An 18,493-nucleotide genomic window follows, 5' to 3' on the forward strand; every position below is an offset into this window, starting at 1 on the left:
TAGCACAAATGAAACTAAGATTACTTACATGTTGCTGCAGTGCACATGTGTTTTATCACTTCAGTGGAAAGTTTTATTTGTAGAGAGTTTGGGTATGTGTAAGTTGTACCCTGATCCCAAACGCAATAGCTTGTTTGTTTTCTCTGTGTTGTGTATGTCACTCTGTACTAAGCATCACCATGTTTGTAAGATGACCTCCACGGATGATAAGGAGAATCATGTAGGTTTGATACGAGGTAGGTTTGATAGGAGGTCGCTGCTCTGCAGTAGGCCAAACACTAAATGAAGACTGTTGGAAATGGCCCTTCTTCAGGGTTATCCCCAGACTTTTTGCCTTCCTTCCTCCTCTTTTTCTGACCTCATTTTTGCTGGTTTCTAGACTCTGCACACTTTACCACTGCTAACCAGTGCTAAAGTGCATATGCTCTCTCCCTTTAAACATGGTAACATTGGATCATACCCAATTGGACTATTTAATTTACCTATAAGTCCCTAGTAATGTGCACTGTATGTGCCTAGGGCCTGTAGATTAAATGCTACTAGTGGGCCTGCAGCACTGGTTGTGCCACCCACTTAAGTAGCCACTTCCCCTTGTCTCAGGCCTGCCATTGCAAGGCCTGTGTGTGCAGTTCCACTGCCACTTCGACTTGGCATTTAAAAGTACTTGCCAAGCCTAAACCTCCCCTTTCTCCACATGTAAGTCACCTCTAATGTGTGGCCCTAGGTAACCCCTAGAGCAGGGTGGTGTGTGGGTAAAAGGCAGGACATGTACCTATGTAGTTTATATGTCCTGGTAGTGTAAAACTCCTAAATCCGTTTTTACACTACTGTGAGGCCTGCTCCCTTCATAGGCTAACATTGGGGCTGCCCTCATACATTGTTGAGGTGGCAGCTGCTGATCTGAAAGGAGCAGGAAGGTCATATTTAGTATGGCCAGAATGGTAATACAAAATCCAGCTGACTGGTGAAGTCGGATTTAATATTACTATTTTGGAAATGCCACTTTTAGAAAGTGAGCATTTCTTTGCACTTAAATCTTTGTGCCATACAATCCACGTCTGGCTAGGTTTAGTTGACAGCTCCTTGTGCATTCACTCAGACACACCCCAAACACAGGGTACTCAGCCTCACTTGCATACATCTGCATTTTGAATGGGTCTTCCTGGGCTGGGAGGGTGGAGGGCCTGCCCTCACACAAAGGACTACCACACCCCCTACGGGGACCCTGGAAGACAGGATTGAACTGAAAGGGGACCTGGTGCACTTCTTAACCACTCTTTGAAGCCTCCCCCACTTCAAAGGCACATTTGGGTATAAAACAGGGCCTCTGCCCTACCTCATCAGACACTTGCTGGAGAAGAAACCTGAACCAGAAACTACATCCTGCCAAGAAGAACAGCCTGGCTGCTCAAAGGACTTACCTGTCTGCTTTCTACAAAGGACTGCTGCCTTGCTGTTGGCCTGCTGCCTTGCTGAACTCTTGTCTGGCTGTAAAAGTGCTCTCCAAGGGCTTGGATAGAGCTTGCCTCCTGTTCCCTGAAGTCTCAGGACCAAAAAGACTTCTCTTTTTTTATTTGGACTCTTCGTGCGCCGAAAATTTAGACACACAACTTGCTCCGCGGCGAGAAAATCGCCGCACACCGACGATGATCGATGAGACGGCTTGGGGCGACCGGAACTTCGACGCACAGCCTCGCAAGGACAATGCCGCCCGACTTCCAGAGGGGAAATCGACAACGCCTGCCGTGAGAACGAGAATTCCACGCACAGCCGGAAAACAAGCCGAAGAATCCACGCACAGACCCCGGGACATCTGGTAATCCCGTGAACCACAGAAAGAGACTGTCCGCGTGCCGGAAAACGACGCACGACTTCCCCGCGTGAAAGTCCCCCCCCCCGTGTGTGCAGGGGAGAGATTGACGCACATACCATTTTTCCACATATCTCTTCTTCTGCGGCCCTTGGCAGAGATTTTCCACTTTAAACCAGGTACTTTGTGCTTGAAAGAGACTTTGATTGCTTTTTAAAGACTTAAGACACTTAATATCACTTTTCGGTGATATCTCTACAATTTCACATTGCATCCTTATTCGTTTTGACCTGCAATTATCCAGATAATTATATATTTTTCTAAACACTGTGTGGTGTATTTTTGTGGTGCTATATTGTGTTATTGTATGATTTATTGCACAAATACTTTACACATTGCCTTCTAAGTTAAGTCTGACTGCTCAATGCCAAGCTACCAGAGGGTGGGCACAGGATAATTTGGATTGTGTGTGACTTGCCCTGACTAGAGTGAGGGTTCTTGCTTGGACAGAGGGTAACCTGACTGCCAACCAAAAACCCAATTTCCCTACAGGTGCCAACACTTCCTTGTTGACATGTTGGCAGCTAATCAGCTCTCAGCGCAAGATCGGAAGGGCTTGCGGAGCTTTAGCATCCCTATATATAGAAATGTCTCAAAAACTACTGAACAGACTTACACTAACTTACCAAAAGGTCGCTTTTGGGACCAAGAGCTACCTTTCAGCCAAATTTGGTGTAATTCCGTCCAGAGGTTCGGGTGCTATTCCTGTTTAAAATCCCTATGGAAAAAGGCATGGGGGAACAAGCATTTTGGGACACCCTTTTTTGGGAACATTTCGTAAAGATTCATCAAACGGCACCAAAATTATTGGCAAAACAAAAAACACTTTTCCTATAAAAACTAGGGACGGGTAGGGATGGGTGGAGACGTGAAGATCCGTTAAGCAGAAGCCGAGAAAAGGGGGTTGGAAAAAAAAAAAAAAAGTGTTCCCATGTCAATTCTTTTATTTGGTGTAAATTTGTTCAGTAATTTGAGATATTAGAGAGACAATAAATTTGTATATCTAGGGATTTGGATCCAGGGAGATCTCCTGCTGAGATCTTATTGGCTGCCAACACATCAAACAAGAAGGTTTGGCAGCCATTTTGGGACTCTGCTTCAGTCGAGTCCCAAAAAGTGGGAAAAGGGAACGGGGATGTTACTCCCCCTAGCCTTGGTCCATGGGTCCCCCGGGGGACCTGCCTAAGGGTAAAAAGCATTTTTTTTTTTTTATCATGGAGAATCTGCATCTGGATGCATGGCTCTTGCAATGAAGCTGTGAAGTTCGTCGTTTATATACAGACACAGGAATTTCTACAATATGAAATTGAATACCCAGTTCCCGCTGACACGTTGCCTATTGATCACTATCAAGTAGTCATGTACACCGATGGCTCTGCGCAACCGGCAGTGGGGACAAAACACCAATATTCTGCTGCATGTACAGTAATGAGCGACCATATGGAGGGGGAGAAGTTCTGCCCCCAACATACTTATACACTAGGGGACTGTACGGCACAATTGGCTGAGCTGAAAGCTCTGTTACTGGCCCTGGAACATACGGATTCGGCACAGTTTTCACTGATTGTTTGTGATTCATATTACTGTGTCCAATCTTTTAATGAATATCTACATTACTGGCGGTTGAATGGGTTCAGAGATTCAAAGGGCAACACCATAAAGCACATACTTCTGTGGGGGAAGGTAGCAGACCTGAAGGAGACGCTACCTAAAGTCCATGTTGTACATACTCATGGACACCAGCATGTTGGAATACACGTTGCAGGGAATACTTTGGCTGATGAAGCTGCAAAGTCAGCAGTGGCAGTTGCCACTGTGGCCACAGTTACTCGTTCAAGTTCCAAACCAGACACAGAGATTCTGGCTGCCATAAAAGCTATGGTTGATGGCATGCCTTAGTCTAAGGGATTTCAAAATAAATATCAATACTTAATGGGAAGTATGCTGAATGCTGAGGTTAAAATACCAGGCGTAGGCGAGATCCCCAATAAAATTGTACAACCTCAATTGATTAATGCAGCGCATGAGGGGGCGGAATCTGCACATGCTGGCGTGGCCGCCACAATTTCACTATTACAGGCCTGTTACTGGTGGCCTGGTCTCTATAAAGAGACGAAGCAGTATGTCCTTTGTTGTGACATCTGTTGGCTCTCATTATCCTAATGAGACTACTGGATTTTTGGGTATCAGGGTCGTTCTCAGTATGGGGGACTAAGTCTAACCCACGGAGAAGGATCCCTGTCACCCTCAATATGGTTTTGCTCCGGCCACGCCACTTGTTCCTGTATCTTTACTCGTCATTTGCGGCGGCAGGCTTATCGGGCTGGCCGCATTGTAACACTTGGTGTTTGTCTCCACTCCGGCTTGAAGGTTATCACATTTTCGAGTGACTAATGAGCGGTCCGTGGGTTATCAACATTTTTGTTATTACTAGTACTGACTGGATACTACCAATGCCCTGAAGAAGCCCTTTTGTTGGGCGAAACGCGTTGGCGGCTGTTCATCCTGTATATTTTATCTGTCCAGCGGATTGCAAGACAGTGTGGTTACTTCACTCCACTTATCTTTGACTCTTTATTTATCCTATGTATGGAACTGTGTTGAACTAAAATTCCTCTGGACCTATGATGAAATATTAAAAGAACAAGACCGTTCTGTTGTGCTTCAGAATATTGAATATCTTTTAGTCTTTTCATGAAATACACTTTTTGTTGATTGCGGTGCACCACCTTGTTGATTATCTATATATGTGGGGCTGTTTCAGCCCTGTCTAGTTCCGTGGTTGCAGCAGGAACTATGGTGTAGTTGCACGCTTATCGTTACCAATAACGGTATCATTGTTTATTACTTGTTATTTACTATCGAGTATCATTGGGGATAGTGCGTTGTCTTTGAGCTTGCTGCAATTCTGGTTTTGTTTGACATCTTAGAGCTTCTCAGGGAAGTCATGGTCACTCAGATCCCAACCAGTTCTCTCATACCAAGAGTGGTCTCATATACAAATGACAAAGGCAGTTTAAATTTTACAGGTTGATTTAATAAAACGACCGTATTTTAGATAATAAGGCGTGAGCCGCAATAACCAGAACCATACAACACAGTAGGATTGAAATAGTAATGAGAAGAGTGAAACATAGAAATAACACTATCATAGTGTTACCAGATTACGTTCTCTCTACTAAGTTTTATTTTGAGCACAGCATGTTAAGCTCTAAGCTTGCCTTTCAGATTTCCCGGGAGGACATCAACCCTCATACCTGAGCAAAGGCCTGTGATCTGGATCAGCATCTGCAACAGGGCAGTCAGCGTCTAGTTGCGGTTCCCTGGTCTGAATCTCCCTCTTACGTGTATTAGGACTAGGAAGTGTTTTTATAACTAACACGCCGGTGTGCTAAGAAACGTCCCTACGTAAGAATGTGTATCTTCTACGAATGCTAAAGACTAAACTCCTACCACGTCTATCGGCAACGTACCAGACTGTATCCTTGACTGAAGCACAGAGCGAGCAAGAATGTATTGTTTGAGAACTCCGGTGCTGAAGTAGGCTAAACAGTGTGATAGAAGAAAATAAAACAAGACCGTGAAACTAGTTATTGAAAAATAACAGTGCGAGGCTAAATAAAATGCATCTAGTACAAAGTGCACAGAGGCCTAATGCTTGAAGCAAACGCGCAAAGGCTATATTAAAAATGGCTACACTACATCCTCCCCTTGTCAGTAGAAAGTGGTTCTAATCGAAGCTTAAAAAATTCCCTAGATTAAAAATCTACGAAAACGTAATAATTTCAACAAGTCAAGAGGACACCAAAGCATTATAATCCTAAATTTAAAAATAAGCATGCGGCTAAGAGCCAAATTCATATAACAGTGTCAATTTAGATCAAAGTCAATTCAAACGGTGGTCATGGAAAGCAGGAGGTTCTCCACTTCGGCAGATGACAAGACCGGAAAATCCACACCAAATACTATTAAGGAGCAGGTGTGTTCCAAAGCCTCAGAATCATACAAGGCAGCATCCCGTGTAGGGCCTGTGAACGCGGTAATATCAACTTCCTCCTGGAAGGGTATCTCGTAATCAGCCTCACGAAGCAAACGCAGCCGCAGCACGCATGTCTGGGAATGAGCCCTCATCGGGAAGATCAACAGAACAGCATCAACCACTGGGAGGCGTTGCCGTGAGAGACAGGTGTCTAGTGCATGTTCAAACGAGCACCAATGGCACCGAAACACAGGCTGCACACAATCCAAAACTGGTCTGAATGACAGAGACCAGTCACACTCCAAATGTTCCAGGAGTGTTCCCCCAAAGTGCTGCATCATGCGTTCACGACACAGCTGCGCTGATGGGAGCGCCCACATTCGCTCTTGTTGCGGCGGGACAGCCATTGCAGAAAAACAACAGCAACAGCAAAACGCCGGCTAATAAAGCCAAAGTGATCAGAAATCCCCCCAAAATGCTTCCGAAAATTGAATGAATAGCTGAAGGTATCAAACCGAATATGGAAGAGAAGGTGTGAGCAAAACCAATACCCACTGCTTTGAAAAAATGTGCTAGTCCAGCTGTGCTGGACGCATTAAATATACGTCCCACAAGTTCACCAAAGTGGCTCGGAAAGTTGGTTTTTAACAGGGACTGTATTTCTGCTGATGAGCTTGCCACCTGAAGTGCGTAGGTCTCGCGCGCAGATGTTAGGGCCACATGCTTCTGAAACAATAAAGCCTTTAGTCTACTTAACTTGTCGAAATTCACCTTGGAAGTAGCAATGTGAGGCCAGATATCTGCCACCTCCCTTAATTTAGAGGGGGGAAATAACACATAGCCGCAGCAAGTAACGACCTTGGTTACCGAAACAACGTAAACTATTCCGGCCCGCATGCCACAACAGTCTTCACTATTGAGGAGGACGTAGCTGCCGTTCGAAAGTACCTAGAATGTGTGTTTAATCAAGGGGACCGGAACTCCCTTCAGATAGCAAGCAAAATTCGCAAGCCCCATGAAAGGACAGCTGCTTACAAATCATCGAATGACTGAAGTCTCGCATTCACTACCGCTAAGAAAAACCTCTCTCATGCCATTAAGACATTTGTACAAGAAGGGAAGTTCCCACACCTCATGTATATAACTGTCTCCCAGCTTTTCATATCTGCCTACTGGAACATGTTTTAAACAAGAAGTGAATTGTAGTGTAGAAATAGGCAGATTAATAACCCCATGTATCAACCACACAGCTGCTTGTTGGGAAAGTTTCCATATTTCATTGAATACTTCGTATAAAAAACGTTTCCTACGGGGTGTCTTCGGGCCTGACAAAAAATCTTGCAAGTCAGTGTTATTAGACAGGAGCGTGAGATGGGTCTTAACTGCATCTAGCGTGGATGATTTTAACCATTGTTGACATAATTTTCCCAAGCTATATGTATTAATAATTTCAGCATGTTCAGGTGATGTGTAGCGAGGGTCTGCCCTACTTGTCCTGAAACCCCCCGAGGAGGTGACAAAACTTTGATAACACCCGTTGGTGTCTATAGGCCACAAAAACCACCCGCCTGGACGTGATAATGAGGTGTTAAACGTACCATTCTAGACCCACTCTGTAAGTTCACTAAAAGTGGCATTGATATATTTCTGCCAATCCTTCATTTTGGTAGGGACAGGTATGCCAGGCATATTCAATTCTCCAATCGTCGCTAAGCCCAAACAGCTAGTCTGTTGCACAGTGTCATTTAAAAAAATCATTTGGACAGGAATGAGACATGCTCTAAACAGTGTTTCTCTACCCTGTGTCTGCCAATGTTTTGTTCCCCAAACACTTTTCAAATCAACATTTTTTGACCAATATTCATAGCCCTCAATTGACAGTCGGGAAACAAAAGAATCTGAGTATAGGAATTTTGTATTAGTCAACAACATTTGCTTATCTTTATACGGAGTTAACTTAAAACAATGTGACTTAGCATTTTTTTGATGAGGCCCAGAAAAATATGCAAATTTGGCAGAATATGTTTTAGAACTCCCTCGCGGGGGAGTCGGGCAATGCTCCCATTGCGTGTAGTTAAATATTGTCTTAGGACTACTGGCTTTATGTATAAAGTGGTGCCCATAATAATTGTAACAAAACATGTCACCATAATTATCTTTAAACTGGTAAACATCTTCATTCTCATAGACAGTATAATATTGTAACTCAGTCATCATGGAATCAACTGTCTTCACGTCCCAATCATCAGATACAATGCCTGGTATTACAATATAATTCATGGATAACTTTAGAACATACGGTATTTGAATTATCTCAGTGGAACCGTATATATCAAACATTACTTTATCCCACACAATCCCATCCGGAATTGGCACTGCAGAAATGTTCACAAAGGACAAGTCTCTTTGAACCCTATGTGATGAAAAATGTGGCTTCAACACCTCCTCCATCTGTTCAACCGTCTTCGGTGCTTACAAATGCTTATGCCTCCTGGTGGGCCAGGTCCCGGGGGCATTTTGGCCAAAAATAGGAAGGTGACGCTCCTCATAGGGCTTTCACTGTAAACTGTACTGGGGGCAGCTCAGTCCCAGGGACCGCCACCTCCCTGGGTTAAGTGGCTTTGTAATGTGTGCAGGGGCCCACACACCCCTTCCCCACAGCCCGGGGACTGACACCTCCCAGGGCAAGAGGCTTTGTAATGTGAGTGGGGACCTGTGTGCTCACTCCCTGCAGCCCTGGGGACCACAACCTCCCCGGGGCAAGTGCATTGTGATTTAAGTGGGGGGACATTTGTGGTGCCCCTGCAGCCCCGGGGACCATCACCTCCTCAGGGCTATTTTAATAAAATATATGACCACATGTGTCCCGAGGACCACCACCTTTCCGAGGCTTAAACTGAATAGTATGCGGGCGCACATGCCACCAGCGCCCCCGGGGAACACCACTTTCCTGGGGTAAATTATTTTTATAAAAATAGGGAGAGGCGCTGTGGACCCCCTATGGGGGACTCCACCACTCCGGGGCTACTAAATGATATTAGGATGGGACCCATCAAACCACCATGTCCCCAGGGCAAATTTCTAACGATTGAGGGATGCTGCACAGACCCCTCTTGGAGCCATACATGGCCTGGGGACCATGACCCCCCCACCCCCGCTACCTCCCGAAGAGCCCAGCCTCGAGACGTAGCTGTTTCCTTTTGCTTGGCGAGAGCTGACAGCTCCTGCCAAGCAAAAGCACACAGTGCAGTTTTCAGCAAGGGGGAGCAGTCAAACAGCGCCCGCTTGCTGAAAGTGGAGTTTGTCTCTTTCCCTGCATGCAAACATGCATGCAGGGAAAGATGAAAACACCTTACCGGCCCCACCCATCCTCCCCACTCTGCAGACCGATTTCTAGGAACAGGGACTTCCCTTTCAGGGCTCTAGTTCTGGCACACCAGGGTCAGTGTTCTTCATGGCTCCACGCTTGGAAAGTTGCGAAAAGAAACTGATGTCAGCGCACCAGAGTGGCACCTGTATACGACCTACGACGTTACAGCCGGCGACCACAATGCCAACGAAGGTCGCAGAGTCGAACAATGCGACCTAACGGTGCGCAAGGGTACTGCTTGAAGAAAAATCTCTAAATCCAGACTGGCTCCTAGGGGAAATTCTGAGGTAAGGAATCTGCAAATAGAAATCTCTAAAATATTTTATTATTTGCCAGAGGACCGGAACAGCCCCTCCAGCACTGGGGACCACAACTTCCCCAGGGTAAAAGTATGTGAAAAATATATAAAAAGGGGTCGGTGTTTAAATAAAAGAATGAAGGGGTTCTTTTGCGAACCCACAGCCCTGGGGACCACCACCTCCCACCTCTCCAGGTCAAATACATATGCTTAACCTCAGGACATAGCTGTTTGTACAGACTTGGCGGCAACTTTGACAGCTCCCGCTAAGTCAGAGCACACACTCCACTCCAAGCAAGCAAGAGCTATCAAACAGCTCTTGCTTGCTGGGAGCAGAGCTTTCCTCTGTTTCCCTGCTTGTGAACATTAGGGCAGGGAAACAGAGATAACAATTGCTCTCAGACAGGGAGCTAGATGTTTAGTAGCTTCTAGTCTGTGACAGCAATGCTGGCGAGCCTGATGGGTGCGTGGGGGCCTTGAGGCTCCTCCTGAAGTCCCACTGCACACTGGGTGCCCTTGGGGAGATAGGCTGGTGGTAGAGGACCGTGCAGCTCCCCTCCCTAAAAATATAGAAAAAAATGATAAGGCTGTGCCCGGGGGGGAAAGGGTCCCCGAAATCGTTAAGAGGTTTGGGGGAGGGGCACACGGCCCAACTCCCTCATGGAAATTTAGTGGGCCCGAGGGCGCAACTCCCATCCCCCACACTATACAGTTACCTAATGAGGTAGCACTTACTAACCAGTAGAACGTGCTCCAGTTGGGTAAACATTTTGTTCAAACTGTGGACTCTTGTTGGATACAGAGGCAGGTGAGCTTCCATTGTGGCCATGATGATCATTTCACAGAAATTAAGCCTCAACAGGAAGCACGTACAAATATAAACGTAGCAGGTGGCCCAGCTAAAGCTGCACTTTTGGAAAGTGGAAACAATCGTAACTCCTGGGCATGGCAAAGGCAAAGCAAGTGTGCTCTATTTGCAATTCCGTATTGCAAAACGATCTGAAATCCTTTGTGGAGGTGAATGCATCTTTCATCTAGCACAATAAGGCATTCACACCCACAGAGATTCTCCCACACCCAGACTCTCTCAGAGCCACTCTCACACCCAGAGACACCCTCTCACACCTATTGTCACACCCAGAGAGGCAGGCCCTGAGGCCAAATCCATAGGTGCATGGCACATTGGGGAGATGGGTGGTTAGGAGGGTTGGCTGCATGCCAAGCCCTGCTGTCAACCCCCAGGGCACATGGCCTTTGGCCGTGTGAGGCAGTGGTTGGATTAACATACAGTAATTAATTACTTTGTTTAAAAAAAACATAGAAATTCACTGAAAAAAACCCAAAGGTTACAGGGGTGTTCGAATAACTATAACTTGCGGCATTACAGCACTCATGACAACTTCTTTAACATCAATAAAAATATCAATAAAACATTACAAGTTAAATTATGGAAGAAAAAACTGCGCATGGCGAGTAAAAACATTTTGCACACCTATCCAAAAGCACGCTTTTGCACTGAGAGCCAGACTCATAGGGCATAAATCACTCTGGCTCAAAGACTTACTGTCCCAACACTAAAAAACCCTTTCAGTGCTGAAGAACATTAGGTTGTGCTCTCTGCACCATGTATGAGAGCCCTTTACAGCACAAGATAGCAGCAAAATGCCCTCAAAGAGTTCACTGGAAGTAAAAAGGCTGACAAAAATACATATACTATAGCCAACACCAGCAGTAGTAAAGAGGGTGGAGAGCTTTACAACACTATGCTGAGAGGCATCGATATGTGACAGAAGGGTCCTACCAAGAGCTTTTTTTATTTTTTTATTTGTGTGGGCCGAATTCCTAACAAACTGAGCAGAAGCACAGGAAGGAGCATTCACATTCTTCAATCCAGCAATTTTAAGCCATTTCTATTTTTGTTTCTATTTTCAGAAATGATTTGAAAGTAGAAAAACAAAATTGTTTTTTTAATGTTGGGGTAAGGGAAGTGGGGGTTATGCTTTGCTGGATTTTAGGGATTCCTGTATTCTAAATTAACTGGAACCAGTGTGACCTGCAAGTTGTACACAGAACAAGTGCTTAATTCGGCAAGGGATTTTGCTGGCTTGTGTTGTTAACTTAGCTCGATTGCAAATTGGGATCTAAAAGAAAATCTTAATACTAGTTTATTCTGTACACCGGAGCTAACTACCATGATAAGTCTCCTAAATGCAGCCGATTTGGCAATTCTAAACGTCAGTGCCTGTGGCACCTTCCTCAAAAATTTACTTTTCAATACAAGGTTTGAAATGTTCTGAATGAAAAAAGCTGCACATTAGTGTAGAATCTACTGAATTTCATGTATATTCCCTGCATTTCACTACACGTTTACCTGTGCACTGTGGGTAATTTGCTCTCTCTGCTGAGTTGTAATATGCATCAACGCATCTGTTGACTCCTTCTCACACGGATCGTGTAGACCTGGCCCACCTACAAAGACACGGATTTCTTCAGTTTTAATTGTACATTTAAAAAAAAGATAATTGTAAGAATAAAACTGGAGACAAAATAGGTCAAATTAAGCAAAATATGAATACATAATAATTTGAATACAAATAAACACAACAAATACAATTTTCTACATTAATTTAAACAAAATTAGCAATTTTTTATAAAGAAATGTATGTACTATGGACCATCCTTTCACTTTTTATACCGGAAAGTACAAGAAAGAAAAATAACTCACTTCTCAGCCTGAGGGAAAGAAAGGGGGAAAAGGAAGCAAATGTGTTGACTGAAATCCTACTTACAACTGAACATGTCAATTAGTAAAATACTGGTTTACCAGTACGCCGCCCACATCACCTCCTTCTGGTTGCTACGCAAAGCACCTATCAGCAACCAAACATTTCTGGTAGCTGATTTAATTGGGGGGGGGGGGGGGGGGGAGGGGGAGAAGAGGGGACAGACGTCAATGCAACCTTAGAGTGCATACAATAGGGACGGATTAAAGACAAATGGATTTTACAACACGTTCATGCCTGAGATGAAAAATATCGCCTAACGAACAGGCCTGCATGCTAGATCATGTCAGACGTCAATGGTGGTGTTGGTTATGTAGTGGCACTTGGTTAGAAAAAGAGACCTGAAGGCAAATGATAGACCTGATACGATTGATGGTAAATCCTCAGACAGAATGCAGCATACTGGTGATGTCCTTCCTCCTCAATTCTATGCTTTGTGTGTTTCCGAAAGCTTGTGCATCCCCAGCAGACAATGACAGAGGTGTATCCGGGCGTTAAAAAGTGCTCAATACCCCCCTCATATGCAGTAACAGGAACCACAGTGATAGTGGTTCCTGCCAATACTAGAAATGACAAATGGGCCAGTGAGTATTATTAAGTTTGTCAGGTAAGAATTACATCAGGGTGGCAGGGTAATTTACTCTGTCCCTCTGTCAGTTAACATCATCCGCCAAAATATAGATTAGGCGCGGGGCACAGTTTTTAGAGACTAACCAAAGTCAAAAGAACTCATCTTGTCATTTGTAGAGTTTTCTGTCATCAAGACGTCTAAGTTATATAGTGGGTAAGTACGCTAACAGAAAAGGAATCCATTCTGCTACTAAACCAATCTTTAAATAAAGAATATCTATAGCAATAGAAGATATATACATTACAGAAGCTAGAACAACCTTAAGAATATATTGTCAAGTAGGAAGCAAGATAACTGAACAACCCTTCAAAAGTGAACATAAAAGTTTCAAGGTTTAAGAGAGATTCTTTAGCCTTTTGAGAAATATTGCAATTGCATGAAGTCCTAAAGCACAAGTTGCTTGCCTTTGGTAACAAATTATCTGGTAGAGACATATTCTAGTTGCAGATCCCTTATCTAAGACTTTCCCTCAGGCGTCAGTCTGAATCCGGAGATTATCCTTCAAGAAGTACCCCTGTGCACGGTTAGGTGGCGTCAGTCGACTCCGCGTCCATCATGGTCGCCGGGTATGAAGTAGCAGGTTGTATATAGGCGCCACCCCAGTTTAGCAAAGGCAGAACACATTCTGATGCAGAGGAAAATCTATCTGGAGAAGCACTGCTCCTCCTTGGATGAATGCAGAAAGGAAACGACTGCTGGGAGCATGATGTACTGACTTGGTAAGTGTGACACTAATTTCAGAAGAAAATATGCATGCAGCAACAGCCTTTATACTGAGGTTGAAATGCCAAAACTTGGGGCACACTGATGCAAAGTCAATGTAATAAGGAAATCAGTTTTCAGGGTCAAGAAACCCAGTATAGAGGGGTTGTGCGGCTTAACTGCAGACAATGGCGACAGCAACCTAGCCTTGCTCTGTACGGTCTTTTTTTTAATGACCCCGCCCCGTATTAGGGGCCTGTCGCTCACCATCCATTGCTGTGGACTGCAAGTGCACAATTGCAGCGGCAATACAAACTCCTATGGGCGGCGGGGGCCTCCCTGCTGATGGTCCAGAGTGAGAGAAGCTGCAGCTGTGCAGGGTGACCTTGGCCAGTGCCCGCTGTAAGGCTATGGACGCTGACCCCGCACTCTGCTTAAGTCCCACTGGAGGATACCACATGTCTTGAAGAGCAGGGTTGGGCATAATGCTGCTCCGGCGGCACTGATGCGAAGTGCTACGGAGGCGTCTGTCAGGCTTGATTCTTCTATGCAGCTGGGGCTCTGCAGAGACGTTCTTGGGTAGTGGCTGCATTGGGGATGACTGATCCCAGCTCTGAGGGGACAGACCCCTCTCTTCCCCCACCCCACACACTGCAGTTTCTACACTAAATGAGTTGAGCCCAGATGGGGCGGACTTGGCTGGCAGGAGGGGGAGGAGCCTAGCAGAGTGGCAAGGGTGCTCTGGATGGTGCCCCAGGTCTTGAGGATTGATGCTTAACTGTCAGTGGACAGCAGGGCCCTGCACACCTCTGCCTTGTGACTACTGGGGCCCCATTCTCCTGTCTCCGTCTGGCCTGTGGGGCTGGGTGCCACCTGTGATTCACCAGGGGGAAGGAGACACTGAAGAAGGCTACCTACTATGGACTGCCTGGCACTCTTTTGGCCCCGCAGCCACCCTTCCACCTTCTTTTCCTCCCACCCCCTCCCTCTAACTCCTTGGTAGTGGGGTCTGTGCATGGAGTGAGACTATGGGATACTCTTGGCGCGGTCATGGCTGATATGATCCTTAAGAATATCTAGCTCCACAGTAAAGTCATGGTCCAATCTCAAGCTATAATGATATTTTCAGCCTACACCAGACTGGTGCAACAACAGTGGCAATCCTTTATGGCAGCTAAAAAGTGGCTTCAGGATCTTAATATTTAATACATGCTGTTGTACCCTGCCAAGCTGAAGATACTCTATTGATCGCAAACTCTCTTTTTTGAGACACCACAGGAGGTCGCCCATTTTGCAGATGAAAATTCACCTCAAACCACTCTCTCCTCCAAAAAAGGATTCCAATTCATCTCTGGGGAGGGGTTTGCACAATCCTCAAGAACCCCAGATAAGGGAAGAAATAGATCGCATTTGATCTCAAGACTTACCCGTCGGGATCAGCACCCTCTGTATTCCGACCACACGAATCTGGCAGCAAGGCAGATCTGCCATATTACCTACAGCTATGCCTGTTGCTTAATGTTGCAGGCGCTGAAATGGTTTCGACAAGGACAGAATGAGAACCTGTAGTGCACCATATGGGCCTGTTGTGGAGCAAGACCTTAAAGACCATGGGGCGGTAGAGTCAGAGCATTAGGGCTTCCCTGCTACATACCTTCCTGTTGAGGGACAATCGTGTTTAATCTTGGGTTCTGGGGCTCTCCACTGTGGCTTCGGGAGAGGTGGAGGACTTCTGCTGTTATTGGGTATTGTTGGAATAAGCCCTGTGGGGCTCCCACTTGCTACCTTGAAGTGGTATGCCCTGTGACGGATAACTCATGTTTGCAAAGTATGGGGCAGAGGGAGTTGGGTAAATGTTGCTTTTCATGCTGCATTGTTCCACTGTGTGTCATCCACAGACCTGTTGCTGATTACCTTCTTTCTCTTTTAACACCCGAATATACCAGGAGGGGCAGTCCTGACACAGACCTGGCTGATCAGCTATATGTGGTGTCCAAGAATGTCAACAGGTTGTTTGATAAAAATCAAACTTGGTGCGGTCATAAAGTACACTTAGAAAATATAAGCTGATGGTAATAAGGTCCTGTGTCTGTCTAGGTTTGGCTACCACAGGTATTTCACTTTGGGTTCATAAGGATTCAAGGGGAATAGGCTTCTTGATCAAGATTTGTGTTTCCTTTCAACTAAGACTTGGGCTGAACAGAAGGGCAGGTATATAATCGTGAAGTCTGTATGGGTAACCCTTCACTATTCTTAATGTCTATGCCCCTGCTCCTCTAAGTCAGACATTCCTGGCATTAATCACTGGGCTCTGAGGAGAATTTCTGGGTGGATTCACACTGATTTGGAGGGGGGGGCATGGAGGGAGGATTGAAACGGAGTCATGGATGGCTCTACTGAGTGATGCTGGTCCCGCCGATCACCTCCCCACTTCAGGAGCACTTGATTGTTACTCTTTGTTAATGTAAAGGGCTTACTAGACATTTGGAGAACCCATCATCCCACTAAGTGCAGCTACACCTTCCTCTTGCCGGCGCATGGCTCCTTTTCAAGTGTAGACTATTTCTTTATCCCACATACACATAGGATTGCACCACTAACATACTGGCATGGGGGCTCTCTGACCATTCCCCAAGTGGTCTCCGGGTCCGCCTGGGCTGCCAATGCCCTGACTTCTAATGGCTTTTGTCACCCTGGAATCTCAGACACAAACTATGAAAATCACATAGGTCAATCCATTGACAACTACTTTACTCATAATGCTGGCCCTGTGGAATCCTCTGCAATACCTTGGGAAGAGTTTAAAGCTACACTGCAGGGTGTGGATATTAGCTACACCTCCGAGGAGAGACGGCATCGGGCTCGGACACTTGCAGATCTGGAATCTCAGAATACCATTTTGGATGTGCAGAGTCACCAGGGAACTATACAAGTGGCCCGGAGACAGTTGGGTCTCCTCCAGCAGCTGGAGGAGCCCAAGAGGTTCTGACAGGTGGCACAAAGCTGCATATACCAATGAGGAGACAAGTCCAGCAAAATGCTGGCTAGACTGTATCAAAACGCCCATAACTCACCATCTGTTCCCCTCTTATGTAACCTGACTGGATCACTGTGACCAGAACCTAATGACGTGGCTCGTAGCTGTGCAACCTACTATAAAGGGATATATTCATGGAAGGAGACTTTCTCACAGGAGCAGACAGAAGAGTTTGTAGCCAACCTTCCCCTTAAGACCCTGACGTCTGCAGAATGTGTGTCCTTAAAATAATGACCTCACGGTGGACGAGTTGTTGTCAGCCCTAGCGGGCTGAGACCAGGAAAGTCTAAGAGAAATTGGCCTACCATGTAAACTTTTTAAATTATATATATGCCCAAACTCCAGGGCCACATGTTGGCAGTAATAAACACTGCTGTTCATTCCTTTCTGCCCCTAGATGTTCAGTCTACAGAGATAGTGGTGATTCTCAAGTCCAACCGACCAGCAGAGGAATGCTCCTCATATCACCTGATCGGTCTCTTGAACTTCGAGGTAAAAGTAATGGTGATGGCATTGGCAAGTCATTTACTTAGACCAATCTTCACCTTAGTACACCCCTATAAGGCTGGGTTCATGCCCACAGGGCCACTGGACATAACATGAGATGACTATACAACATTTTGACCCTAGCAGGCCAGCTGGGAGCGCCGGCAGCGGTTCTCTTCGCCAACCTCGACAAGGTCTTGGATTTGGTAAACTAAAAGTACTTGTTCGCCCTCCTTCGCAATCTGAACTTTGGCCTTAAGTTTCTATCATAGGTCAAATTATTTTATTTATATACATATACACACACACACACCTACCTAGAGGAGACGGTAGGTGCAGATGGAGCTTGATCGGACTCCTTTCCAACACAACGGAGGACACGACAGGGTTGCCCCTTGTCCCCTCTGCTGTTGGCCATTACCATGGAGCCACTGGCTGTGTGGGTGAGGATGGACACTCAGGTGCGCGGGTTTGAATGGGGAGAAAAGGTCTCAGTGTAGTACACTGACGCTATCCTTTTCTTCCTAACTGACCTCAAACATACGGGACCCTGTAAACTGCAAATATTAGGCATCTTAGGGAAACCTCACATCGTCATATAAACATCTCCAAATCAATAGTTTTTCCTACAAAAGCATATCCACCGAACTCTGACTGGGTGGCTATGTTGCCAATCACCAAGGTGGTCTTCAAATACCTGGACGTGTTCATCTCCCCAGATGAAGAGGTGGCTTAGGAGCCCAACCTTTGTCCCCTGCTGGATTAATTGATGGTGGACATGCAGTTATAGTCCATCTTGTCTGTCTCCTTGACTGGGAGATAAAACAATGCTCAAGCTGATTCTACCATATAGTCCTGCACACAAATAGGAGTCTTCCTCTCTCTCCTTACACTACCACCTTCCGTTCTCTCACCTTCCAGTGTTCTACCATCTTACAGTTTTTCTGCACCAACACTTCTCTACCCTTGTCTGTCCAAGGAACTAGGCAGATCCTCTTCAGCAAGCATGCATCCACTACACCCATCACCAGTTTCCACAGTTTGTGACAATTTCCTCCTTTCAGATACAAGGCTACTCTTCGTATATTCCATTTACTTCAATTCTCCACAACCACATACCACTCATATACTTGCTTGACCTTGAACGGACCTCTGAACATGAACAACCCTCTTCCAATATGCCATCCTTGACTTTCATGCAGTCACCAATTTGAATTTTGGAATCTTTACACCCCCTGCCAAGGTGTACTCAGTTCCTCCTTATCTTTCAACCACTGGGAACTAATTTGGTCCTGACTTTGCGACCTCTCATCAACTCAAACGTGGATTTATCAAGT

The 18,493-nt window shown here is 45.6% G+C and overlaps 1 protein-coding gene across 4 annotated transcripts in view; it reads right to left on the minus strand.

Moving 5' to 3' along the window:
• The window catches only part of STRBP (spermatid perinuclear RNA binding protein), a 451,011-nt gene that overhangs the window by 279,480 nt on the left and 153,038 nt on the right, over positions 1-18,493 (minus strand). For all 4 annotated transcript variants that reach the window (XM_069241550.1, XM_069241553.1, XM_069241551.1 and 1 more), the window contains one exon: positions 11,889-11,986. In XM_069241550.1, coding sequence (XP_069097651.1) covers positions 11,889-11,986 — 98 coding nt within the window. The remainder of the gene's footprint in view (positions 1-11,888; positions 11,987-18,493) is intronic.

Source organism: Pleurodeles waltl, chromosome 6, assembly GCF_031143425.1.
Source record: "Pleurodeles waltl isolate 20211129_DDA chromosome 6, aPleWal1.hap1.20221129, whole genome shotgun sequence".
Taxonomy (NCBI): domain Eukaryota; kingdom Metazoa; phylum Chordata; class Amphibia; order Caudata; family Salamandridae; genus Pleurodeles; species Pleurodeles waltl.